This window comes from Halictus rubicundus, chromosome 12 (genome assembly GCF_050948215.1).
Source record: "Halictus rubicundus isolate RS-2024b chromosome 12, iyHalRubi1_principal, whole genome shotgun sequence".
Classification (NCBI taxonomy): Eukaryota; Metazoa; Arthropoda; class Insecta; order Hymenoptera; family Halictidae; genus Halictus; species Halictus rubicundus.
Window position 1 is genome coordinate 7,375,001 of NC_135160.1, and position 27,153 is coordinate 7,402,153.

At 39.3% G+C, this 27,153-nt stretch overlaps 4 protein-coding genes across 10 annotated transcripts in view; 3 read left to right on the forward strand and 1 right to left on the reverse strand.

Moving 5' to 3' along the window:
- Cac (calcium voltage-gated channel subunit cacophony) overlaps nucleotides 1–6,005 on the forward strand; it is a 209,774-nt gene extending 203,769 nt beyond the window's left edge. For all 3 annotated transcript variants that reach the window (XM_076797555.1, XM_076797556.1, XM_076797557.1), the window contains one exon: nucleotides 1–6,005. This exon is cut by the window's left edge and continues 6,589 nt beyond it. The gene's annotated coding sequence lies outside the window, so the exon portion shown is untranslated.
- Nucleotides 6,006–8,015: 2,010 nt separating this feature from the next.
- LOC143359561 (ankyrin repeat domain-containing protein 13D) lies at nucleotides 8,016–14,590 on the forward strand. Of its 2 annotated transcripts, XM_076797559.1 has the most exons (14): nucleotides 8,016–8,319; nucleotides 9,124–9,259; nucleotides 9,480–9,604; nucleotides 9,681–9,726; nucleotides 9,801–9,944; nucleotides 10,091–10,162; nucleotides 10,593–10,773; nucleotides 10,850–11,072; nucleotides 11,157–11,285; nucleotides 11,356–11,506; nucleotides 11,582–11,743; nucleotides 11,823–11,923; nucleotides 12,001–12,089; nucleotides 12,928–14,590. In XM_076797559.1, exons 1-14 carry the CDS (start codon nucleotides 8,221–8,223, stop codon nucleotides 13,163–13,165), a joined length of 1,896 nt encoding a protein of 631 aa, XP_076653674.1. In that variant the 5' UTR covers nucleotides 8,016–8,220; the 3' UTR covers nucleotides 13,166–14,590. The 2 variants fall into 2 exon arrangements, with proteins under 2 accessions (XP_076653674.1, XP_076653675.1); XM_076797560.1 differs by lacking the exon at nucleotides 10,091–10,162 and having other exon boundaries at nucleotides 8,022–8,319.
- Nucleotides 14,591–14,842: 252 nt separating this feature from the next.
- Nucleotides 14,843–16,867, reverse strand: Mip40 (Myb-interacting protein 40). 4 transcript variants are annotated; one of them, XM_076797568.1, is made up of 7 exons: nucleotides 16,832–16,867; nucleotides 16,357–16,435; nucleotides 16,071–16,206; nucleotides 15,786–15,989; nucleotides 15,483–15,666; nucleotides 15,222–15,370; nucleotides 14,843–15,097 (listed from the first exon to the last, which is right to left on the reverse strand). In XM_076797568.1, the coding sequence occupies exons 1-7, from the start codon at nucleotides 16,850–16,852 to the stop codon at nucleotides 15,076–15,078; spliced, it is 795 nt and encodes a 264-aa protein (XP_076653683.1). In that variant the 5' UTR covers nucleotides 16,853–16,867; the 3' UTR covers nucleotides 14,843–15,075. The 4 variants fall into 4 exon arrangements, with proteins under 4 accessions (XP_076653683.1, XP_076653681.1, XP_076653684.1 ...); XM_076797566.1 differs by having other exon boundaries at nucleotides 16,071–16,209; XM_076797569.1 differs by having other exon boundaries at nucleotides 16,071–16,209; nucleotides 16,504–16,856.
- A 63-nt stretch (nucleotides 16,868–16,930) lies between these two features.
- Nucleotides 16,931–19,579, forward strand: LOC143359562 (multiple inositol polyphosphate phosphatase 1). Its single transcript, XM_076797561.1, has 9 exons — nucleotides 16,931–17,154; nucleotides 17,227–17,413; nucleotides 17,508–17,818; nucleotides 18,088–18,213; nucleotides 18,286–18,430; nucleotides 18,668–18,768; nucleotides 18,852–18,961; nucleotides 19,031–19,225; nucleotides 19,321–19,579. Exons 2-9 carry the CDS (start codon nucleotides 17,227–17,229, stop codon nucleotides 19,490–19,492), a joined length of 1,347 nt encoding a protein of 448 aa, XP_076653676.1. The 5' UTR covers nucleotides 16,931–17,154; the 3' UTR covers nucleotides 19,493–19,579.
- The last annotated feature ends 7,574 nt before the right edge of the window (nucleotides 19,580–27,153 follow it).

Below are 27,153 nucleotides of genomic sequence, written 5' to 3' on the forward strand. Positions count from 1 at the left end.
AAAACGACGGTGAATAAAAAATGATCTATGATAGTTCTAAATCGTGAAATATTCATATAAATGTAATTTATAACTCTAGACGTAAAACGGGACACCGAAAACCACCACAAACACGCTCCAACGCGGTCGATCGACGCGCGGACAATAGCGAGGAGACTGCGACGCGAATTTTTTCGGGGAACGGTATCCGGATCACGGTCGTTCACGGGACTGTAATTAAACGGACGGTAATTGAATCGAGAAGAACTATCGCCGAAAGGGTGACAACGTGTGCCGGTTCGTGGACACCGGTTTCGCCAGCTGTACATTTGCAGAATCGAAAGAGACTTCTGGAGGGACGACGACGATGGATCTTTTCGGATCCAAAATGGCCGAGGATCGACCGGAAACCGTCCGACTGCCGGTCGAGCGTACGTTTCCCCGGGACCGGAAGTCATCGTGTTCACCGAGGTCGAGGATGTTTCATTCTCGAGAGACGATTCCGCGGGGATCGAATCGGACCTACAAATCGAAGAATCGACCAAGAGGACGAAGTAACGGCCGTCTCTCGTCACGTTTGCTCGTCGTCGATGGGAGACCGATCGAACGATGCTCGGAAAGTATAGTGAACGTTGAACCGCCAACGAATAACCGCGAGTGTTCTCTCGCGACGCGCCGGATTCGATCTCGATCGGTCCTCGGATATATATATATTTATTTACGTAAATGTATATATATATATATCGGGTATGAGACTTCGAAGGATCGTTCTCGAACCGAATCCAATGTGCGATTCCATTACTTGCATTTATTTATAATAATAACAGTATAAGGGGCAAGAGGGAGGAGGATCGAAGCGGATTCGAGGAGTGAAACACACACGGGGTCGCCGCAACCGGTGTAACACACTACGATTAAGAGTTTTTCTACTTATCTATACATATTATATATATAAATGCATATACATATATAAATAATATACATATACATATAAATATGAACACGTAAAAGGCACGCCGGTATATGCATCCGATATTTATGTATTTATGCATATATGCGGGGCGGCCTGGGTTTCGATGGCCGAACGCTGTCCATCGAACTGACTGAGATGTTGTGTTAACGTGGATCTTCCAAATTTTGGTTGCAAAAGTTGTAACAAAAATGTTGCAGCATGTTGTGCATTTACATTGTCATTTAAAATGTTATGCATTTATGATAAAAATGTATTGGTCAAATGCAAACGTGTAAAGGCATTAAAAGAATTTAGTGGTGTTCGTATACTATCGTCATCTTGTTGAAATAATTAAAAGAGGCTTAAATTATTGAACGGAGGCTTAAAAATCTTCTTTCACGCAATAATCCCAAACGAAATTATTGTATTACGTTGCTGATACATTTAAGAAAATTATGGAATAATAATAATAATAATAATCGCCGGTTCAGAGAAATATTAGTTTCACTACCCCATTGTTTAATCGTTCCATTCTCACTAAAAAAGCTTGGAAAGAGCAACGTTCAAATAACATTTTTCTGTCCGAATACAAAGTTCGGCCACGAGGACCCGGGACACCCTGTATATGTATATATATATGAGTACGTGTGTGTATATGTATAAATATAGAAGATAGAAGCTGGGTTCGAACGAATAATAACACGAGACCGTAATATAATGTTCACGCTGAAGCTCGCCCTGTCGATAATAAACGATTTGCAACGCGAATAACGAACGAAAGACAGCTGGATAACAAATAAAAAGAGTAAAAGGGCGACGGAGGACGGAAGTGGGGAGAAATAAGGGAGGAATAAATATGAGGAATAAAGTTCGCCACTAGATCTCTCGGCTCGTCGACGAGCCGGAGCTCCGTAGAGTTTCATACTTTTGCAAATAATCGAAATCTCGTCGATACACTAATTACACCGATATATATGTATATATATCTCTCTCTCTGCGTAGGACAAACGTACCGTAGGAGGGGTTCGAAGGGGTGGAAACGTGGACCCGAGGTTTTTATCGTTAATTTCGTCTTTTTGCGATAGCTTTCGAACTGGCTCAAATGCGCGATCGAGGGCGACGGAACCGCGACGATCTCGAACGAGCTTCGCGAGATCGACACCGAATTGTCGACAGATCGTCCAATCGAGAACGGAGCGTGATTGTTGCGCGAGTCGACGTCGGGTTCAGAAATAAAACGAAAAAACGAGAAACATATTTTCGAGAGATCGGGGAAACAGGATCGCGTGCGGATCGAGATCGATATCGAAATCGCGCAACGATGGGGATCCAGAGTACGCGACGGATCGTTTAATCAGTTTAAACAGAGTTGCCTTAATATTCCAAACATGTTCATGAAACCACGATTGCACAGCCGGGAGACCGGCTCGATCCTTCGTTGGATCACGATCGCGATCGATTTCTTCGGCAGGCCGTTCGGAAACGCGATCGCAACCGGTCATCGTGTCGCTCGCGGAATTTGCGGATTCGTGCTCCGTTCTTTCGCGAACTCAAATTCTCTGGTAATTATTAGCCGGTTGGGTCGGTTTCAGTAATTAAAAGCGATTAGAAGGGAGCCACGCGTCGCAGGTTTTATTTCTTTTCTCGTTAACAAAATGAACAACTCTGCTCGTGTCCAATTATAACAATAAGGTGGTTCACAATTGTGCTTGTATCTATGTTCAATTTCTACCGTTGTATAAAAATATAAATGTGAATGTGTCTAGATCTAAACGTGTAACCTGTCCATTACGTCTCATTTCTACCGCGATCGAACTTACAAATTTCCTTTTGGTTGATCGATGTTGTTCACAGACCTTCTCTTGCAACTAGTAATTAATTAAATCGTCGCTGTATTATTTCCTTGCCGGTCAGCCGAGACAGCGTCCAGCGGGCTGCGAATTTTATGCATTAATGACAGAAGTTTTCAATTTATGCGAATCAACACCGATGATTGCACTACAGAAAAAAGAAGTTTAAAAATCGTCTTGCATGTATGTTCTTCAACCATCTTCAATGGAAGAGCATTTTTATAATTTGAATAATTGTATAACAAAGAATCGGGGATGGTGGGTTTAGTGTTGAAACATTCTTAGCAAGAGGGACTAATGGAATGCTCATTGTGCATTTAAATCCGCGGTCTGACTACAAACGACGAAACCACTCGATTTCTCGGTGAACAAGTAGTTCGAGTCAACGATTTTATTCGGGGCACGATTCGCGAAGACGAGCGTAAGAAATCGGAAGGAAAATGGGGAGAACGAGCGAGATGAAGCTGTGGGCAAGCCGATGAAACATTAACAGAGAGAACTGGTCGTGCAAATGATCCGATTAATTAGGGTGCATATTGTCAGCAATCGGTCAGCAACAAAGCGGAACGAGAAAGAACATCGATCGCGCAACTTCGAGGCAACAGTTGCGACAGACTGCGGACGTTCGTGGGAATCTCGAATTTTCTGGACCTCGCGAAATCGGAGTCGAGTACGATTTGATTTCCCGTAGAGATAGCTCCCAGGGGGACGGACGATATCGTAGCGTAGCACTCGAATCTCTTGAATCTTTGCCACTCACAATCTTTTGAAGCTGCGGTCGCATAAAAATCCACGGCTTACTTGGTTTTCGAGAGAGTCCGCGAATTGATGTGCAAACGAGAGAGGGCGAATGAGGTTAAATGGGAGACAGAGAGAATGAGAAGGAATGCTTGCGAGTGCGAATGATCCAGAGAGACCGGGACAATGGCGATCGAGAGAGATGAGGAAGAGAGAGAGAGAGAGGGAGATATGAAATTTCATAGACCCGTTTAATAGTCGCGCGTACCGTTGTTATATACGTTGTGTAAAGAGGGAGAGAAAACAAGTGTTAAAATCCCATTGAAAGCTTTAACTTTGACTAAACTAACTTTAAAAGGGTATAATAGTGGTGTAACGCAAGCGAGTGCTGCTGCCAGTTGCGTGAATGGCGGACGATTGCCGATTGACTTTGCGCGGAACTGTCGCCATACGATCGAGTCGGGAATCGATTCTCCTCGAGTACGATCTACAACGAAGGTGCGAACGATATGGTGCGTGAATATCGCCACCGGGATTCCCGATTGTTCCAGACTATTGAACGGAAATCGATCGTACGATTCCGAGGAGTACAATGAACGATAAAAATTGTCAACGTGTCGTGTATGTCTTCTCTTTCGACGATTTTATTGAGTCGAGAACAGAACGATTTTTACGTATTCGTACCCGGAAACCGAAAAATGTTCGAGGAACATCCGAGATTTCCGGTAGTGACAGCGATCATGCGCCGACAGTGCTATCTACCTCCGAATGCGCCTCCCGATTCGATTCCCCTTTGGCCCGTTGCCATTAGATTTTTTGCACAATCATCAAAAACTCTTGAAAATTTGCGTTTGATCATTAGGATTAAATTTGAATTCAAAAGAGCGACGATAGCGTTCGGTAGGTTTTGTTTGAAATTGTTCTCGTAAGTCTGGCCCGATTATGGCAAGGGGTTCGAATGCTATCGTCCAGGGAAGAGGGTGACCGGTTCGCGCAATATCCCGGCAATCTTCGCGTTACTGTACACTTATTGTATATTACTTATACATATATATATATATAAATATATACATATATACATATACATAGACGTATGCGTACGTGAAAATGCAGAAGGAACACTTGTTTTTCTCGGGGCGGTAGGGACTGAGAGAGAAAGAGCAGGTCCAGCGCAGATTCTACCTTTATACGTACTCCACCTGTCCGCGCCACGTCGAGAACGCGAACAGGATCGATAAGAGTGACAACGACGTTTAACCTGATAACCGGGACACCGTGAATTCATTTACGACCGTGAAACGATTTTCCATTCGTTTTCCCCCGCGTTCGGCGCCACGTGTCCACAAATTTTCCGTTTATTTACTCATTGAATAAACAAGTACACGAAATTAACCCTTGTGTCGATACCACTGTGTACCTGTTTTCAATTTCTCTTGAGCGTCTCGTGCACACAAAATTATTCTAGCACTTCATCGGATAATAATAAATGAAACTCGCGGCTGAGGCGTAAACACGATGCGTTTAAACTCGTGTAATCGATTACGGTGGTACCAAACGTCGTGTAAAATCTCGAGCATTGGCATAAGGGTTAATTCTCTTTCTTTCGAATCATTTCGACATGATCACTGGGAACATGGCGCCGGAAGTGTCGGGGATCTAGATTCTCGATTTCCATCGACGCTTATGTCAACAATAATGAAAACTCGTCGATTTCGATTGACCTTAACCCTCGGGAGGTGGACACGATTTTATGGCAGCCGTTGCTGGATCGAAGGATTTAGCCCTTTGCGAACGGAGGTTTTCTAAAATGCTCTTTTTCTCGGAGATCTAGATACCTAATTGAATTTATGCAACTTCAACAATTAGATATACAATTCTAACGTCGGAGGATATTCGTCCTCAAAGGGTTAAACAGATCACGCCCGCATCTCGATTCAATTGTTTTACAATTTTCCGAACCTACTCTGTGATCGATATTGATCCTCTTATTGGAACTGGCGCTTATCAATTTAAACCGGCTGTTGTAAAATCGAAATTTGACTGCATCGTCTGCGCGACCGGAAGTCAAAGCGGACTCTGCCGTCCAAGGGTCAATTATCTTATTGGACGTCTCAGAGTTAATTGTCTCGCATGACGTCCAGGGGTTAATTGTCTTGTTTGACGTTGAAAGATGCGAGATTTAACTTGGTTAGCGGGTTAAACGAGCACAAAACGCGCGGCGTGCGATCTGCGAACGGTGTCTGCGCAGCGTGTAGCAGTCGTTTGCGAAAATCTGGGGCCCAGAATCGGCGATCGGCGACCGGGAATCCCCGTTTCCGAGGCGTAAGGTTCGCAGGCTTGCCGTGACGCGGACGTTCGATTGTATTAATTCCTGTTCTCTCCGTACGTGAGAACAGAATGTTTTTTCGCTATCTGCCAGCGAGTGAGGCCCTCGTGCGCCGCGAGGAGGGATGCAAATAACGAACGAACAAAAAGAAAAAAGAAAAGAACAACTAATAACAAAAAACGATACAACTCTCGATTATTCTTTGAATCTACGAAATAACGAAAACGAAAAAAAAAAAACTACAAAAACGACCGGTTCGGTGTCGAGCGTGAATGTACGAGCGAAAGCGATACGCGAGCGAGAACGAATATAGAACGAGAGTACACGACCGTAAACATGATGCATCATTACTTATGCATTATGCAGTAAAAACGAGAGAGAAGATACCTACCTTATATATATATATAAATATATAAATATTATATATACATATATGTGCGTATACCATGTATGTATATATACATATATACATAGCTAGTTCAATTTGCAAATTAGTGTGTATCGTCGCTTCGAAATGCCCAGTCATTACTCGCCAGAATCCAAAGACCCAACAACCGATTTCAAGTTCATTCTTTTTTTAAGGAAAACCAATAAAATAATGTGTTAAAATAATAAATGTTCTCTGTCTATGGGAGGGTATACACCTTGCACCTATAATTATGCATTTTTACAGGTTTTGCAATCCAATTCTTCGTGCTCGTTAATTATGTTTTCCTATCAATTTATTTTCTGAAATTGTTGTAATAGAAACAGAATTTATGTTTTCGAAATGCAACATTTTATTCCGTGTAACATGAAACACTTACTTTACGAGAATTTAGAAGAATTTTTACGATAATTTGATTTGTAAAATGGTAAATTTGGTCATTGTAAGGGTGAAATTGGAAGGCAAAACCCTTGTACCCATTTCTATTTTATTTTTTGTGTTATTTGTTATCAATATTTTATTTAATAAATTAGGTTTTTGTTTCTTATCTTTTTAGTTCTTTTCGCAGTCGGGTTTTTTGTTTTTTTATAATATTTCTTATTTTTGCGGTCAGGTTTTTTGTTTGTTTGCTGTCTACATTGAAACAATTATCATGCCGTGATTGTTTATACCTTTCATTTCCACGTCGGAAAATAATACTCTTCAAAATGTGTTAACATTTGTTAACAATATATACAAAACATAATTTTTAAAACTATCCTTTTCTTCTGTACATTTACATATATATATTCGTGTTATATTCGTATAGACCGTTTAAAAAATTAAGATTTTTAAACAAGTTAACGAATATTCAAATGATCGCACAATTATGTACAATTGAAAATTCCATATTTTAAATTAAGAAAGAATAAGCATCCAAATTTCGACAGATCCGAAAGTAAGAAAAGAAACCGCTCGAACCAACTCGAACGCTTTCCATGCGATCATCGACGGTGTTTGTATGAATATGATGCGGCAACATTGCCCTTTTAAAAGCTGACAACGCAGTAAAATCTAGCCTCCTCGTCACACACCTCTTGTGTTGCAACGTCAATCGAGTTCCCTTTCTGATTCATAATAGAATACGACGATAGCTCCATCTCGTGTTCATCAGTCAGCTACACATTTGTAGGTAATAGCATTTCTGTAAAGGAAACTGCATGGCAGATACAGAATCTTGAAAAGTCACGTGACTATCCCGGGCCCTTAAAAAGGAACACTAACAAAAAAATATCTGTTTAATTCGAATACGTTGATCGGAGAATGTAACATTTGATAATCGATATGGTTCCGTGATGATTCACCTTCTCACCGACGAGAATTTCCTTGGTGGCCTTTTGCACAGACGAGATACCGTCGTTGGCTTTCTATTTCTTACTCCAGCCAAAATCTATCCTAGAGGGCAGTAGATGCAGGTTCTAATACAGGCTAAAAAGATGATGCAGGTTCTGGTCCAGGCTAAAAAGACGATGCAGAAAAGTGGAGACACTAAAACCCCGAGCGTGAGCACTCTCATTTCTTCTCTATCTGCACGTGCACCTCATCTGCGGTATCTCGTCGGTGATGCAAGAAAACTACTGATTTTTAGCGATGTCGGTAATTCAGATCGTGCAATACGGAACCCCATAAGACGATTGGTCTACTCCTATACCTCATCTGCGGGGGAACGTATGTAAGCGCCACTTGCAACATTTGCGTCCGTCACTTAGCGCATTCTCCTGTCGCTTTTGAGTTTCTTATCTAGTTGTTCTACCCGGTCGATGAGTAATGATCATTTACTTGCTACATACCTATCCGTCTCTCGGTGTCATGTATTCGCCCGACAAAATTCTGTGTCGCGTGCTTGAATCGTGGAATTCCATGTAAGTTACTGGTGTTTTATGTCAGCGTTAAAAAGGACCCCATAGAAATGGTGAATATAGACATAATTCAAAAGAATTATCCGCTGCACTGGCTCGTATGGAATAACAACTATGAAGAACTAGAAGAGGAGCTGACTTCGAAGCTGGTTTGTAGAAAAAATACCAACCGATTAATAAATCGCTTTCAATAGTATCACGACACAAACTCATTGTTGCACAGACATGACGATAAAAACCGAAGAACCGAGTGTTTATCGATTGTCAGTACGTTTTGCAAACGAACGTGATAAATGACACTTGTCTTGAATCACCTTTCCCTCTGGAAGCACTCAGATAAATGTATAATAATAGCGTTAAAATGCAAAGGAAAGAATCTTTATTGACACTCGATTAATTAGTTGGCGCGTATTTCTTTCAGAATTTCAATGTGATCTGTTGCATTTGATAGAGGTTGACGTTGCACAACTACAAGCTGGTACTATTTTATATTTATATGCAGACATGAATTTAGGAAAATAAAAGGATTTCAGTTCGATTTCTTCGAATTAATTCGACCACTATATATTGATTTAAATGCAACATTTTGTACAGTGCCCCAGAGTTTTATGAGTGAAGCCTCATACGCGTGGGAAACCATAAATGTTCACTGATATACAACTTTCGATATGCTTTGAATTTATCATTCGTCGATCTGATACAGTTCATAAAATCATTTCGTCTTTCAAATCTGTTCGATTATTAATCTTTTTCTAATAACACAGAAAGAATGAAAGAGTTCGTTGAAGTTTAGTTTAATTTTCATAGAGGGGCAATAAAACTTTATCTGTTCTGATAAAGCCCATAAAAGCAGTACAGTTTTATTTCTTTTGGTAATAAAATGATAAGAACATTTTTTACTAGCTGGAAATATACAATACACTAAAAAACAATAATTAAAATTTATTTCACAGCACGATATAGAGAAATCTGATAACAGAGGAAGAACACCATTGATGTTAGCTGTTACTTTGGGTTACACTGGATGTGTTGGAGTATTATTGCAACATGAAGCTAATGTTAACACAGAAAATACTCAAGGATGGACAGGTAAATGCTTATTGTATTCTTGTACTAGTAGATTATGAGACCGTATGTAAATTTAAAAACAATTGATGTTATAATATTATTCCTATAACAATTAGAGGCATGCAAAAACCCGAAAACGTTAGGTCTGGACGGGTTCTTGAAAATTTTGGAATTCTCGAACACATTGGTTCTGACATTGGCTCTTTTATGCATTGAATTAATTGGTCATTGTTGTTTATAGTGGTCCAAGAAGCAGTTGGAACAGGAAATCCTGAGCTACTGCAAATGGTGCTAGCACGTAGGGATTATCAAAGACATTGCAGTCGGGTAGCTGGTATTCCAGAACTACTTCACAAACTTAAACAAGTGAGTTACTTAGAACAAAGCAGAACGCATAGAGATAACTTGATAAATGTAAACCAATATCGAATAATATTTTCAGGCTCCTGATTTTTATGTAGAAATGAAATGGGAATTCACTAGTTGGGGTAATTCAAACCGTTTATAACATTAATATTGTAACCAATTGTTGACGTTATACTAATGTTCCTTTTCTTATTAGTTCCTCTCGCCTCTAGAATGTGTCCTAGTGACACCTACAAAGTATACAAACAAGGCAGTAATGTAAGAATTGATACAACACTACTGGGTTTCGATCATGTGAACTGGCAACGCGGAAATCGTAGTTACGTCTTCAAAGGACAAAGTGAGTATTCATAGTCATATTATTTGGCATGGACATCGACACTTGTAAAAAGGTTCTTTTGATCTTCAGGTTCTTTGAGCATTTTTCCTTTTATATTAATTGTAGACTCTTTTATTTGTCCTTTAATTGTATATATTAAATGCAAGCTGCATCAAATGTACCTGTGGCAATTAGATGTGAACGGAGTTATGTGTTCAGTATGGTGGGACATGAGTCAGGTGACAGAAATACTTTTACAATTAATGTGGTGTACAGGATTTTAGAAAATATTTATTTTCACGTAGATGCAATAATTTTTTCAATACACATTTATTCTTATTCGTTTTCGTTAATAGTCTTATTTCCTTTTTACTATTTTTAATACATTTTGGTACCATAAACTGAAGTTTGAACTGGTAAGTGTATATACCATAAGAGAAAGATACTAAGTATATTTGTAATGCTACATAAGTATATAAATATTCGTTTTTAATATTTATTTATACACAAATTTAAGCGAGTTACTTGAGAAAAAATTATTAGAACTTTCATAATTTGTAGTAGTAAAGAACATAATTAGTCTGTACCACATTGTAGAATAATTTTTTCGGTGATCATTTCATAATACATGATTCTATCAATGTAAGAATAGAACTTTTCTTTCTGCAGACGATGGAGCAACAATGATGGAAGTAGATCATGAAACGAGAGAGGTGTACGTTGAACACATGAAATTAATAGATATTGATAATATGCAATTAATGGAACCCCCTGAAGAAGGTGTATTAGCTCGCCTTACGAATCCTATAGTTACTACGTATATAGATACGGATAAAATCAGTTTCGAACGGTAATCGCTATTTCATTAAATTTCACCGTTATTCATATTTACTTCTGCTAACTTGTGCTTACTTTTGTTTGATTAGCAATAAGGCTGGCTTGTGGGGATGGCGTTCGGATAAAACTGAAATGATAAATGGACACGATTGCAAGGTTTTTAGCGCGAGTAATGTAGAGTTAATAACCAAAACCCGATTAGAACATTTATCAGAACCGGACAAAGCAAGGGCTCGCGCTCCTCGCACGCCTCTTCAGTCATTTCTTGGCATAGCGGAACAGCAAGAGAACTGTCTTAATGCGACTACCAGTGTAACTTTCTATTTTTAACTATATACATTGCAATTAAATATTACATAGGTTCCAATTGTTAATCTATCATATTATTTGTTTTAGGAAGAATATAACAATGTAGGAAATCCTTCTAACATTACAGCTGAAGAATATTTCGATCCGGACGTTGATCTAAACGGAAGGGATATAGGCAGACCAAAAGAAATTAATACCAAAATTCAAAAATTCAAGGTATTTTAAAAAGTTTTTTATATAAAAATATAATTTAAATTTATAACCTACCGATCGAACTTATGTACAGGCAACGTTGTGGCTTAGCGAAGAATATCCACTTAGTCTTCAAGAACAAATTATGCCAATCGTCGACCTAATGGCAATATCTAGTTCACATTTTGCAAAATTAAAAGATTTTATTCAAATGCAATTGCCAGCTGGATTTCCTGTTAAAATTGGTAAGCTTTAAATGGTGTGTGTTTGTGTTTTTTATATAAAAAATGTACTGAATTTAATTATATTTCGTATTATAGAAATTCCTCTGTTTCACATACTAAATGCGAGAATAACGTTTGGAAATATTTTTGGTATGGATCAAGAAGTACCTCATGTAGGTCACTTGCAAGAAACTAATACTATGACATGTTTAGTTGACGACTCTTGTTTTGAAGCCCCAATGGGATACGTAAATCTAGGTAAAAGAGATCAGAAATAATTCACAAAAATATTCCAGATTATCTAATGTATACTAATCTAATGTATAACGTCGTACAGGTGCTGAAGTTCGAACGCAATTCAGCCTTGAGGAAGAGGATGATCTGTTACAATTTGCTATTCAACAAAGTTTATTGGAAGCTGGTAGTGAACGCGACGAGGTAGGTATTCAAGTGTATCTTTCATTGTTGTAGTTACATACGGATGCATTCTAACCTTTTAATCAATTCAAATTAAGGTTGACATATGGGAAGCTTTAAGAGCCCAGAAACCATCCCGACCAACGACGCCCAACATGACCGCGGAAGAGGAAACGCAGCTTCAAAGGTATGAGAAACGTTTTGCTCGTGAAAATGTCGTTTCGGATACCTTGGTTTTATTTGAAAAGTTCTAAACAATTTATTTTGCATGTGTTCTTTTCTTGCCCGACAATTCATATTCAGGAAGGTGGGTGAAGGATACCTGTTACAAATGTTGATTTAACATCACACTCGTTCATTCGAAGAGAGTTTCAGACAGGGACTTACATCGAAATGTAAAATACCGGTACTTTTCGATTACACTTCAAAATCCTTATAGAAATCGAAATATCGGTATAGCGTCATACCGCTATACATATGTAAATACCGGTATATTTACCTATATTTACCGGTAATTTTTTCGAGTTTCTTATTTTATTGCAATACAATTTTCAGAATATCTTTACACAAAGATCTAAAATCTATATGCATGATATTGTTGATTGTGGGTGAACAAGAGTGATTTTGGAAAGAACTTTAATAATACAAGTACATTTGCTCCGAAATACATATAGCGTGTGTTCTCTTACGAACGTGTTCGTTCTTCGTTCTCGGCGTATAGCTTTGCTAACGTAATACCGGTATCAAAATTATACCGGTTTTAAGTCCCTGGTTTCAGAGATGTATTTTCTTAGTCCTCATTTAGATAAATTTCTCGACAAGCACACATTCTTGCATGAAATGCAAGAAGGCAATCGAAGCGCGTTAGAAGAGAAATAGTTCTGACTTTGTTTAGATATCCCATTTTTTCGTGCGCTTAGCCAGAGCCTAGATCTTTTGTACGCACTGACGTGCCTAGAATGACAGTGTTTAGAAACCATTCTCCAACGAACTACGATAAACACTCTATTTCTTGTTTAATGCAGAGCTATACAGGAAAGCCTGGCGCTGTATCAGGAGAATGCTGCTTCATGTGCGACCGATCGGAGTGACATGAGCAGGCCCACCGACACGGAGGATCCTGATGCAATCGAAGACACGGCAGAACAGTTGAGACTAGCGTTAAGATTATCCGAGCAACAACAACACGAGGAAGAACAGCGCCGGTTACTGGAGGAAGAAACGTTCCGGCAAGTGTTGGAATTGTCCCTTACAGACAAGTGAACTGTACGATGTGCAATAGTCTTTAATGAAATTCGATCAAGTTGTACTTCCACGACCACGAGAAATCTTCCGGCCGCGTAATGTCGAGACTGTCGAATATGAAACATTTCCTACGGCTCGTACTGTGCATCGTTCGACAGTGGTTCTTGTTTCAGAGAGTAGGTTGCATCCTCAGCTACGAAGTAACTAGACACGTGTAGCAGTCGTATGTCCTTTTTGGTTGAGGGAATTCGAAAATCGTTAATCTGATAAGAATCACTTTCGGATGTTGTACATTGAGAAATAAAACTGTTGCGTGCAACAGGTATTTGTTACAGCGGGGAAACAGTAGTACAGCATACAGATCAAACGGTGAAGATCGTATACAATATTAACTATGAAAGTAAATAATTTAACTTATGTTATTTATTTCTTAGCTACATTTTATATGAAAGGAACATTTTAGTAGTATACGAGGATCATGGTACGTAATGATAAGAAGTCTTGAAAATTACAATCACTCTGGCGGAATATGTCGGAACATTTTTCTTCGAGTCTGAGATTATATTTGACCCATTATAAATCGAATAAAAATTCATCTGGTTGAAAGTGCGTGCTGTAAGCTACGACTGTCAATACTTAAAATAAAAAGCTTGTAATTCTCAAGCCTTCAACAATTATTCGTTTTGTCCTTTTCTCCTGGCATTAGATTTTCTTTTCTGAAGTTTTTAGTATCAGAGTCAAATAACATTTAACGAATTTGTGTCTCAATTCTATGTAACAGTATGCTAAAAACTGCCTCTCTTAGTATTCGGGCTATGGAAACCTATTCCAAGTTCCTCTTTGTACCCGTGATAAAAATAATTGTAAGTAGCGTTTCAATTTATTAAGGGTAACAGTAATGTAAAAAAATTTGTTATTTATTCTTTATAGTATATTGATCATAGATAAATAATTTCATCAAAATATTTATTACAAACCTGTTATTTGTGAATCGCAACTGGTATCGAGAATCAAACATAATTGTACATAATTACACCAAAAATTGTTATTGATAATAACTTCCAACAAAAAAGTATTGTTCTCTAAATGGATATAGATTTAACGAAAGCTTGTTTGTTAAGCCAGAGCTGCTCTGAATAAAATGCAATTTATAAAATTTATAAGCTTTATCTTATATTGCTTTGTTCTTTTATTTTTGATATACTAAAATGGTCAGTAGTATCATATTTTATATTCTATATCAATTATTTAATTGATCAAATGTCTATACATTAGTTATCAGAATACTCAAGTTCCTAGCCCACAGGGAAGGATAAATTCTTGCAGTCTTCGTCTAATAATGACTCAGTATATGTTTGGTTCTCGAGTGAATTAGGGTATCCTTAAGAAATTATGAGACAGAACTTCTCTAAACGATTAATGAATCGAGAGAAAGACAGTATGCCGAGAAGAAAAATGTTTGGGAAGTTTTGAATTCAATTTTAGCTGGATTCGTAAGGATCCGTAATTAGGAAGGTCCTTACCATTCGTTGTCTCACTCGAAATGTCAATATAATATTACTTTGAAATATGTTAAACTTACTGAACAAAATTGAATTTTCTACCTTCTTCGATATCCTTCGAAATAACATGATGTCTTGACAACTATTGATGAAATTTTATCTACTGATTGTTTCGACTTGAATCATATCAATGTTCCATAAGAAATTTTATTGGAAAGAATTTCTACTTGCCATGTGTTATATTAAAAATATAATTGCGCTATATTTAATTATATCGTAATAAAAAGATATATTTCTACAAGTAGCATACAGCAGATATAATTAAGGATATAAAATAAACCGTGTGTAGAAAAACGACAAGTACGTTCCATGCCGACCAAGTACAGATTTTGGGAAATTGACAGTATCAATGCTGCCACGAGTGGGCTACTCGAATTCCGATTGTGCCCTGAAACAGAAATGTTTTTTTTTTTTATAATAAAACATGTCTCACAACAGGAAATTTATTCTGATAATATTTTTACATTTCCCAATAAAGAATTAAATACTTTATTGCATCTTTGATACTACACCTTTTAAAAATAGTATTCAGTATATTTGCACTATGTAGAAAACGTTGTTCATTCTTGTGAGCCTGTTGATGCCATTTCTTACGTACTCCATTCCAATGTGTTCTGTGCTCTCTCAACAATGTTTCTCGTGATTTCATACACTGTCCGTCCTGGAACATATGCATCAAATATATATTTATTATGATTGTACATTTATTATAATTTTACTCCTTCCCAGATGTTAAATAGGATGAACTATGCAAATTTGTCTAAACATCTTACATAATCCAAATTCAATTCCTCCTTTTCTCTGGGTATAGGCGAAGGTATACGGTTCCTTGGTATTGCTTCTTCGCAAGGTAGTGGAGGTGGCAAATAATAAACGTCGCGAACTTCTCCATTAGTGTCTAGTATATTATTACTCATATTAACTTCATTAACTATTTCTGGGCTTGGACTGCGCACTCTAAAAGCAAACAGAGGTATACAATTATTTTCTGGGTTTTATACTGAATGCTCATGCTATTACTAGTCAGCGTTTTTCTTGCAAGATAATTACTTAAAATTTTGTTTCTAATTACTAACTTTGGTACAAGATTGGGATTTCGTGGTTGATTAGCCATCCAAGCTCTGCATATGGGATAAAGAGGTGTGTCCTCTTGAAATTGTGCCAAATCAACGCTCCGATCAAATAATTTCATTACATAAGTATGGTGGAATGATGTGTCCAACGGTACTTGTCTTCTACGTCTAACTTTCCGTGGCTGTTGAAAACCTATTGTCTTTGTCCTGTACATGTTATTGGCATAAGTTAAACACCTATTACTTTAAGTAATAAAAAACTAGTTGGAAATATGTAAACAACATTACATTTTTTTCATTTGATGTTTATAATCTTGTGCAGAACCTTCTTCACTGGAGTCTCCTGATGACCCTGAATCGCTATGTTGCAATAACTCTCTAAGAGCTCCTTTCAAGCGATCCCTAGCAACCAACACGTCGCTATCTGCTGTGGAAAAGTGACTTTAAATTTATGATATTTATATAGTTAACAAGAGAATCTACAAATCCGTTTACGCTACGATTTTTAAATAATAAGCTCTTTTTACAAGACAATGTCATAAGGAAAGAACGATTAATACTGCTTTTTCATTACCCAATTCATCCTTAATTTCAACTTTTACACGGCCAGGAATTGATGCAGCTGGTGGTGGAATATTTCTTTTCTTTCCCATCTAAAACGAAAAATAATTAACCATTGTTTAGACACTCTTTTGTTTAGATCAGTCTAGCATGAACATACCTTGTACAAACAAGTCTAAATCATCTACAAGTCAAACAACAGTTATTACTTTTTCTTTAAATCCATAAATTATACAAAAATATGTTCACAAGGGAAAACTGTAAGAGATTTTGTTTTATATGCATCCATTTATATAGAAATAAATCTTGTATTGCTAAATAAAAGTTCCAGTGCGCGAGGTTATGAGATAAAATAGGACTTAATTGTACAATAGTCTGATAATAATAAAGATAAAGTTTTTTTTAACCGCGTTATCGTTTTATGCTTAATTTTTTGTTGTATAAAAGTCAAATTATGTTACTTATTTGAATAACAAAACGAGCATTACGGATAAACGCGAGTCAAACATTTTTGAAGAACTTCATGCAAGCACATTTATATGCATATATACATATATACATTGTAGTAAACAACATGGGCTGATCATTTGTACTTCTTGCGAACATACCGACGGAGTTTAACCATCAAATTCAATTTCGAAAGATTATTATTGATGTATTTTAATTTCATTGTGCCTTTAAATTAAAATTCAACGTTGTGTTTTGATATTGTGTGGCATTTAATGAACTTGTTATTTCTGCTATAAAACAAGGTTAAATAATTCCATTCAATTGTATCACTGATTGTATCTACACCAAGGATCACAACAAGGTAAATTGTATTAGAATTTATTTTTTATCTATGGTAGTTTTTAGTCTATTATAAACTTTGGATATGTTTTAGATGAAAATTTGTAACAAGATGCAGAAGACATTGAGTACACAAGTGTGTTTAATTTTATGCATATACATATCAATTTCTTTTGCGCACAATTGCTTTTTACATAATGGAGATTATAGATGCAAGCTGGGAACAAAAACACCATATAGATTTATAGCTAACTATGACGACTCTATTCTTGAATATCCAGGTGAATAAGACACGTATTAAAATATATTTTATAGATAGTAAGTATATATAGTGGTAGTTCTTTTGTCAATTAATATACATTATTGCCCATTCAGGTTGTACTCCAAAAAAGATCTGGCTAATTATAAGGCATGGTACAAGATATCCTGGGTCAAAGTATTTACCATCCATGATTGAGAAACTGCCAAAATTGCAACAGATTATTTTGGATAATTATCAGAAGGGAAAAACAAATTTAAGCGATGAGGATATAGTATTATTGAAAGATTGGAACATTACCTTCGTCGAAGATGATACCATGAGATTAGCAGATGAAGGTGGAAATGAGATGATTGATCTTGCAGAAAGATATCAGTCTAGGTTTCCTTTTCTTATGCCAGAAGTATATAGTAATGAAACTTACAGGGTAAAGAAATATACATTTTCTAAATTAAGGATGAATATTAGAGGTGTGCGAGACCATAAAATATCGGGTATTCAATGGTCGGGACAGATTGGGTTCCCAAAAATTTTGGGATTTCCAAATGGGTTCTACAGTGTATCGGTATTCTCAACAACTCTCAAGACATTTTCGGGTTCTCGTACGCTTCTAATAAATCCATAAAATATAACTTAATCACTAATTTTATAAGTTGATTGGCACATATAATAGAATAGCATCAAATTAAATTTTAGTTCAAATACACTGCCACTCAACGTACAGAGGAAAGTGCAAAAAACTTTGCTACTGGTCTATTTGGTAGGCATAATAGTTACAAAGTGTTTTATCCAGAGGCAGAGCACAAGGATCCTGTGTTACGAGTAATTTATTACTATTTAATCAAGTTACTACTTTATTTTCTGTTAGCTAATTATTTCATTTCAAGTTTCTAGTTTTACAAGCGCTGTGAACGTTGGTTGCGCAAGGTGCACCAGAATCCAGATGCACAAATGGAAAACGAAAAATTTCTAAAGAGTGAACCTTACGCTAAGATGTTGAAGGATGTTTCTGAACGCATTGGCCACGAGGTTGATCATGGTTAGTTGAAAATAAAGATGTGCGAGAATCTGAAAATGTCGGGTCGGGACGGGTTGAGAATTTTATTCAGGTTCAGGATGGGTTCTTGAAAATTTAGGGATTCTCGAGAATATTCGGGATTTTACTTGAGCATCCTGAAATTTTCAGGAACCCGACTTCTCTCTAGTTGAAAATAATGTACCTTGTCATTTGACAGAGAGAATTCAAGAATCTAATATATAAACAAATATATTTTAGAAACTGCAAATTTGATGCACATGATGTGCAGTTTCGAAACTGCGTGGCTAATAGACATAGAGTCACCCTGGTGCAGAATTTTTACATTAAATGAATTCAAGGTAAGTCTTCAAGCTTATAAATTGAAGCATGTTACATTTAAGGTATTATTTATTTTAGCGATTAACATATTCAAATCTTTCAGATACTTGAGTATGCTGAGGACTTACGAAAATATTGGATTGATGGATATGGAAACAAATTAAATTACGAACAAGCGTGTTCTGCATTGAGGAATATGTTTTACTTTTTCGGGTAAGTTTATGTGAGCATGTGTGCTCGCGAAATGCTGTATGGCATAAAATCATAAGCTTTTGTTTGCAGGGAAGTTGATGGTCCATTGGTGTCAGCATACTTTACTCATTCAGGGACCATCTTGAAGTTGTTGGCTGCTGTGGGAGTCGCTAGGGACGATCAGCATTTGACGCACAATCTGTATCATTTGTATGCAGATCATAGAGCTTGGAAAGCTGGTATCATTGATACGTTTGCGTCTAATATAGCATTTGTTTTGTACAAGTAACTATCAATTAACATTTTTTACATATATATGCAGAGCGTTTGGCAACAAGTGACAGTAAATTTCAGTACAATTAAATTTCTATTTGTTTCAGTTGCTCATCCAGCGGGCCTAGTGTTCTTTTCATGCATCAAGAGCGTCCGTTCTCTCTGTCAGGTTGTCCTTTGCATGTGCCATGCCCGCTATCTATCATGAAGGCACTGTATCCTGATCACGAAGAAGAATGTCCGTTCGAGGCAATGTGCGCGTTGGACGGAAGCTCGTAATTACCGAAGAAAAAATTAAGTTTTACGTCATTTTGATATTCACATTTTCTATATTGTACTTTGCAAATAAATTTCAAAAACCTTTAACTGTAATAATTTTGTAGTTTCTTACGGGATAATTAGGTACGTTCCTCATTACTAAGATACCAAATAGAACTTTCGGTGTTCATTAATATAGGCAATTCCCGGTAAAATTTAGACTAATGAAAGGGAAAGAATCGAATGTTTACCGCTAACAACAACGGTCGAGAACGCAAAGTGCATTGTTGTTTCGAAACTTTATTGAAACAATAAATAGAGTTAAACGAACATCGGTTAATACCAGAAGGCATTTAATGTGACGGTTAATTCGAGTTGTTTTGGTCGTGCAACCAATCAGGACCGGCTCGTAAAAAATTAATCGAATTCGGTGGGGCGCAGTGAGTACGTGATGCAATTTCCATTCAACCGACCCGGGATCTTCTGGAAAATATGGAGTTACGCCCCGAACACCACATTTCTATATTCTATCATTAACTTTGTTCCATTTTCTTCAATTGTTTTACGTCCGATCATTTCACATTCAATTTCCCGCGGTCTTGATTACTAATAAGCTATTGATGCAATCGATAGGTCTCGTTTCCAGACTTCATTACATTTCTGCTTTGTTTAATCAATGAATCTTTCTCAGCTTTTTATCAACAATGTTGAATAAAAAACAACCTGGCGATCATATCTCAGGAATTACCCGCATTTTGTCAAGGGTTACATAAATAGTGGAACATTCTGTCGGTTCTATTATAAGAACAATCATCGATGAACAAGTCTCTTGTAATCTAACATACATTCACTCTTATTGTAAATATAAATTAAATCCTATAGTGGGTTAACAATTACACACGTACGCTACGCATGAACACACATTTCTGCCTCTAGACGCTATCCACTTCTGTTGCACTGTAATCTATTTGTTCAAAGTACGGAATTATGAATCAAAGATAATGTTGAACAGAAGTATAAAGCGAGAAGAAGGAAAATAAATGTTCTCGATGTTTCCCGGAGTGGTATAAAGATGATATTGATGATGATGATGGAATGTCCCAATCGTTCATTTCTGATTGCATTTACGAGGACCTGTCCGATACCGATGATGAAGCATTCCTAGAGCATCGTCAACTCGATACATTTATTTATCGCTTCAAAATCAATTCCAAATAATGTGTTACAAATTAAAATTAAGATTGGTATGTAAAGATTGGAATGGAATCTAATTATGGCTGCCATGAAATCGTCGAAAGCGTTCGCCGTTAGTGTTTGGCCGACCCTCGTATAATAAAGCTCGCATGGACTGGAGCAATTCAAACGATAGAAAAACTATTAAATCTATTAACTACTTCTATTTACTCTTCTATTTCAGCGAGTACTGAAAGGGTTAAGCAGAAAGAACGAGTTACAACGCGGTAGTACCGGGGGTCCAAGTGAAATACCATCGACGTCGGACGTGTCAAGCGAACGTACGATCTCATCCCATTATCCGGCGACGCTGTTCCCATCCAGGATCCAGGGAAATCGAGGGCACGGCTTTAATAATACCAAACGGTTCAGGAACACGGAGCAACGTCGAAGAAAACGGAGGAGGGGAAGAAAAAAAATGAGAGTCGGGAAGTTCAGCTTCCTCTTAAGGAGAATCCCACCCCCTTTCCGCCCTAATCGCGAGCTGTCCGTTGCCCAAGAATCGGCACCCACCTTTTTACGAGGATGAACGGCCCGACGACGGAGGACCCGACGATCTCCCGTAAATCGATCATCGCTCGGCCGCCCGTCGATCTAATATAGAATGACGAAACTTTTTTTCTCTGGGAAATCTCCGTTTGCCGCAGAACCGATCTCTTCCTCTTTCCATTTTTTTTTTTTTTTTGGTGCATCGATGCGCCGGGATTAGTTCGCGGATTTATGCAACGGGTCTCGGAAGCTTTCGAATTTCATTTCGAAAGTGTCTTTCAATTCGCGGCGTTCGGATGACGGAATATTTTTACTATCATTTTAGTTTTATTATTTCATTTTCGTACGAAGTATCGGCGTTTAAAAAATGATGAAAATACGAATTCCCGGCGTCGCGACGCGGCTCTAACAAATTGATCGTCCACTGCATTTGTGCGAAATACGTGTCGGACTACTTCGGGCTGCGGGTATCCCCGAAAACTGCAGCGTTCGTCCTCCATTGATTCGCACTCGCCCATTTTCGTAGCTTTCCAATATTCCGCCGTTGAATGGTGCTTCGACTAACTGACGTCCATGAAAAGAGGCTGCTACAATCAGTTTCAGATTTCTAGGTCAGTAAAGCAGCAGCAGCAGCAGCAGCAGCTTGCAGCCGGGCTGGGCCGGGCCATGAAAGCCCGGTAAGGTGTTCGGTTTATTCTTGTACCTCTTCCCCCGCGTCCTGACGTCGTCCCCTGTATATTATCGCCGTGATCTGGCAGGTTTATCGGCTGATAACGGGACAGTATCGTACCATTCTCGATTCCCGCCCCAACCGTGTCCCCGCGAATCGAAGGATGGGCGACGCGGTCATAAATCCGACAGCAGCCCGTAGGAATCTATGAACAAAAGTGGAGCCACTTACATGCGGCTCAAGTAAAATTTATGGAAGGTGTTGGAATATAAATGCGCGACGTATCATAAATTCTGAAGCTCGAGAGGGGGAGGGGGGGTGGGTTGGCAGGAAGGTGGGCCACAGGAAACAGAAAATGGCTGGGTAGGACCGGGGGTGGCGAGGCGGCCACCCCCTTCTCCCCCCGCGACTCGAAACTACTAACGATATTGTTCGGGGCATCGGGTTCGCCCTCCTCGAATTCTCGAGAGGAAACAACAATTTATTTTATCGGGGCCACGGAAATACCCGAAGGACCACTCGCAAATCACTGGCTGCGCGTTGCTTTACGATCCTATCTCTCCTGTCTCTTTCCTGCTCACCCTCCGCTTTTTTCTCCCTTTCTCTCTCTCTCTCTCTCTCTCTCTCTCTCTCTCTCTCTCTCTCTCTCTCTCTCTCTCTCTCTCTCTCTCTGCTTCGCTCTTTCGTGTTTCGTCTTCGCAGCATCCAACTTGCTCGCCGTTCCAGCCTTTTTCCACAACTCCGTCCCTCCGTTTTCGAAGCAGTCGCGTAAATCTAGGTCGGACATCATCTCCGCCATTAATCGGCTCGTCACCAGCCTCGTGGAACCGGAGGGACCTGGAAATGGTTCTTTTAATATTTCCTCCGCGCGGATACTGCGGCCCGGCTTCGCGTTAAACAGCGAGGGGCCGGGTAAACGGTGTTTTCGATTGGCGCAGGTACTCTTGGTCAAACTTGATAAATGCCCGGGCTTAAATCAAAAGGTGTTTCGTGACTTAAATATAGCGACACGGGAACAAATGGCGCGCCGCTCGATACCGAGGAAACTTTTCTGGTTTATGGCCCGTGGAAATTACTGCGCGGCGAAGACGAGTTGAACCTACGAGGCCTGAACTGTGTCATCGTTACTTTTCAACTGCAGGTTTTATTAGCCTAGACGCGGAAATTTGTTCGAAGTGTGAACGCTACTGTTAGACTATCGTTAAGACTTGAAGGGTGAACTCATGGTTTTGTATCTTATTATATATTAATATCTTTCAATCATTTTTCTTCCTAAAAATCTGCACATGACTGCAGATTTTCATCATTTATAGGAAAAATGGGTGAGTGTAATTTCAAATAGTGGGAGGATTAAAAGAGAGTTTGAGGACAACAAAACATTTTTGACGACTTAATAAAACCATTAAAGAGAGAAATAAATTTCGGTTCCTACGTCTTGCGATCACTGCAAACAATTTTTATTTTGCACAAATACCCGCCGTCTAATTATCACCAACTTATTAAAATCGTTGAAGCAAGAAATAAATATTTATCCAGTTCCAGTATTGAAATGATGAAAATTTGCATGAAGATTTGCAGCCTGTTAATGACTTTATGCATCCTGAAATATACAAATGTTTGAAATTAAATTCGGCAGAGGTAGTTAAAAAATAATATCGATGATTTCCGTTCCTTAAATCTAGTATTGCCATTGTCTCGAGTATAGTGTAACGTCGGAGCAGCGGGTGAAGACAGGAAGTCCTCCGGTTTGCGGACGGGGCTCGTATAAAGCCCGACGAGTGTAAGATAATTCAGGCTTCATATTCCCTGGCATTTCGGAGAGTCGATCAGCCAGCGATAACCGGAAAAGAACGTTGATGCGAGTCCGGAAGCATAGCCGGTCCGGTTAACGAAGTGATCTCGCCTAGCCGAGAGACGCATTCCGTCCAGCCAGAGGTAGATTGAAATTGGACGCAGTGACGCGAATTATTATAATCCCGAGGCAGCTCGGGAAACCCCGCCAGCGTTTTTCCTGCCCCCCCCCCCCCGCGCAGTATCGCGGAACGGAGAAAATTCCGGACCGAAACGTTCCCATTCGCTCGCGTGGACTCCTCCGGCCATTGTGCACGCTCCGATGGCCAAAAGTTTCGACGTTGTATCGTATTATGGGGATATAGCGTGAAACGTTCGATTATTTCTTGATGATATTCACGGCGAAATCGGAAAATACATAGCTAAATGGTTTGGCTGCTTAGGCTTCCGTGTTTCGAGGATTACTATCATCGCGTTGACGCTCGTTGCATGGAATAGTCCAACTCGGAAAAGTGAGATACGCCTTTTTTGGGTGTTCGTTTGTTTGGAAAATGGAATTTGTAAATCGCGGCTTTGGAAACGTTTGGGGACTCGGCGGGCCAGAGAGCACGCGAAATCGGAAAATAAATAGCTAAATGGTTTGGCTGCTTAGGCTTCCGTGCTTCGAGGATTATTATCATCGCGTTGACGCTCGTTGCATGGAATAGTCCAGCTCGGAAAAGTGAGATACGCCTTTTTTGGGCGTTCGTTTGTTTGGAAAATGGAATTTGTAAATCGCGGCTTTGGAAACGTTTGGGGACTCGGCGGGCCAGAGAGCACGTCGAATAATTCTTCGTTTCAGACGCAGCAACAGCCATCTGGGTATCGATTTTTCAACGGAGCCGTGTAATGCTTCAACGTCGGGTTCAGAAGCGGTTTAGTCCTTCGGTGTAAATGTTCCCATTAGGCCGCGGGAGGCGAACGACGAAAGGAGGAAATCCTGCAACGATAAACTGCTGCCAGGATGAACCGGCTCCCCCGGCTCGCGCGTGTTGCAGTTTAATGTTCGACGTTGCTAAACTCCATGTACATAGTACTAAAGCGTGACGCGCGTTCTACATTAGTGGGAAAACTTCCGCGGCCATGCCGCCAAGGATTTCTGGTTTCGTTTTTATGCCCTCGTAAAATCGCGAGCTCGCGCCCGAGCAAGACGAGAAACCGAGCTCCCAAAATATTCACCCCATCGGTTATTATTTACGCGTCTCAACTGCGCGGACGATCATTCGAACCCGCCATTTCGAACGACGAGAGCGGAACTCGTCTCGGGTCGTTCCATTCCGCGCCGAAATTCTTAACCATAAATTATTTCGGTTGGAACCGTTCGGCTTTCATCCCACGACGGATGCTTCCGTTAGATTTATTCAAATTCTTATGCATCAATTTCCTTGACACATTTTTCCTTTCGTCGAGATCAACGTTCAGCTCCTTATTGGTCATAACACAAACAGCCAACGATTTGAATTGGCTAGTAGAAAATTAGAATTTAGATGGAACATTCTCAGAATGGTCCCGTCATTCGAGGGTTAAAAAGCAAGCGGACGCCGCCATTTTGACATTCAAGGTAACGCGAGCTAGTAAAAATTAATTTCCGCATTACTAATTCGTATCTACGATTTAAATTTAGCTGTCTGACTACAGCTCGCCGTTTCCACTTACTCCGAAGACCAATCTACACACATTGAACGCAAATTCGATTTTCTACTAAGCTAAGCTTCGAATGGTACAATCTTCTCCTATGCTGCACGTAAAAATACTGAAAAATAAGAAGAACTAAACGAGAAATTTCGGATGCGCGTTGCCCTGATTAATTCTGCCCGGTATTTGAGAATTGGCCAAAGGTCCGCGGAAATGGAGCGCCGCGTTTGTCAGCGGGCTTGCGTTTCGCGGGATAAATTAATTCGAAAAAGCGGGATGTTGCAACAACGGGAAATCCAAGGAAAACTAAATGAAACACTCCGGGTGGCAGTGCATCCTACGCCGTTACATTTAATTATCTCCGAGGCAGCCGGGTTTCCGCGTGGCAACACGTGTTCCCCGTCGAAATGCAAGCGCCGTTCCCATGATTTACCCGTGATTTTCGCGGCAGCAATCACTTTAATGATCACGCGGCGCTCCATTTACAAAGTGTCCTGAAGGGCTGCAGCTTTCCAAACGAACGCACATCGCCGAAGGCGCCCCCGACGCGTCGTGTCGAACCCTTTTGAACGTTTCGACCCTCCGCGAGAACCTACCCCCTCGAGCAGAGTCCCAGGCTCGATAGAAGGCGACGCCCTCCCCTGGAATAACGCGTTAATCCGTCTGACCGGAAGTCTTCAACTTCGCCGAGGGAAAGACAAATAAACGGAATACTCGTCGCCGTTATCCGGAAGTCTAGTTTGTTGTTTGTTCAGGTTCTTCGGGGACAATTCAGCCAGTTAGTTCGAATAACAATTCTTTGTAAGTACACCTCCCGTTCCCGTCGCGCCGCCATCTTGTTCTTGAATTCCTATTCCGGCTGAAACTCTTCGGAACAATCCTACAAGTCATCTCCGAACAATTATACTGCGGAAGCTCCGACACCGCGAGTGTCTGGGGATGAATTTGCGGTGGTTGTCGGTTCGAAAAAGGGAAACAAATGTGTTTCGCGGAAATTAACAACCTTTTAACCCTTCAGGTACCGAGGGTCGATTGCTAGTAATACGATTACTACGTTTTACGATATTTTTAATATTCAGTATGTCATTTTTCACGTGCCTATTTAGAATCTTTTGCTTCCGGAATACGAAGTGAAAGTCGGAAGCTTTTGCATGCCATTTTATACTCTGCAAATAGTGAAAGGACGTCCCTTGCGCTTCTCTCAATTTATATTACGCTTGAAAGGTAAAATAAAACCGGACAGAAATGTTTTCGAGCATAACTCTAACCCATTTGCGGAAGAGTTCAGAAATATTATGATAATAATAAATATAAAGACGTAGCTTTCTTTCGCAGCGTACATCAGGCTTCTACTTAGCTAATGTACATATTACTTAGGGAATATATTACTTGAGCTACTATTCGTGGGAGTCAATCGACGTTCAGCAACTAGGATTATTGATTCGAAAATTATTAAGCTTTGAACTTCCATTTCGCGTCAAAGGATATACTTAGCAAACATGGTTCCAGAAACTGAACTATACGCTTAAATATGGTAACACTCTGATTGGCGACGTCAGTGACGACTGCGGATTTATTTGATATTATCATATTGTAGCTGAGTTGCTAAAATGATTAAAAGAGGAAATTTCCGCACTTTGTCCAGATTCAAGCAATAATTTTTATGCCAATGCATAAAGTAAACCAGCGTCCACGAGGATTAAAAAAGGTTATTTTTAGAATGACCATCGGAAAGGAATGAAAATTTGAGAACGTCCCTCGTTCAGCGTGCTAAGAGTAAAGTAACAGTGATTGCGATAAATTTCGACAGTTCACGTTGCATAAA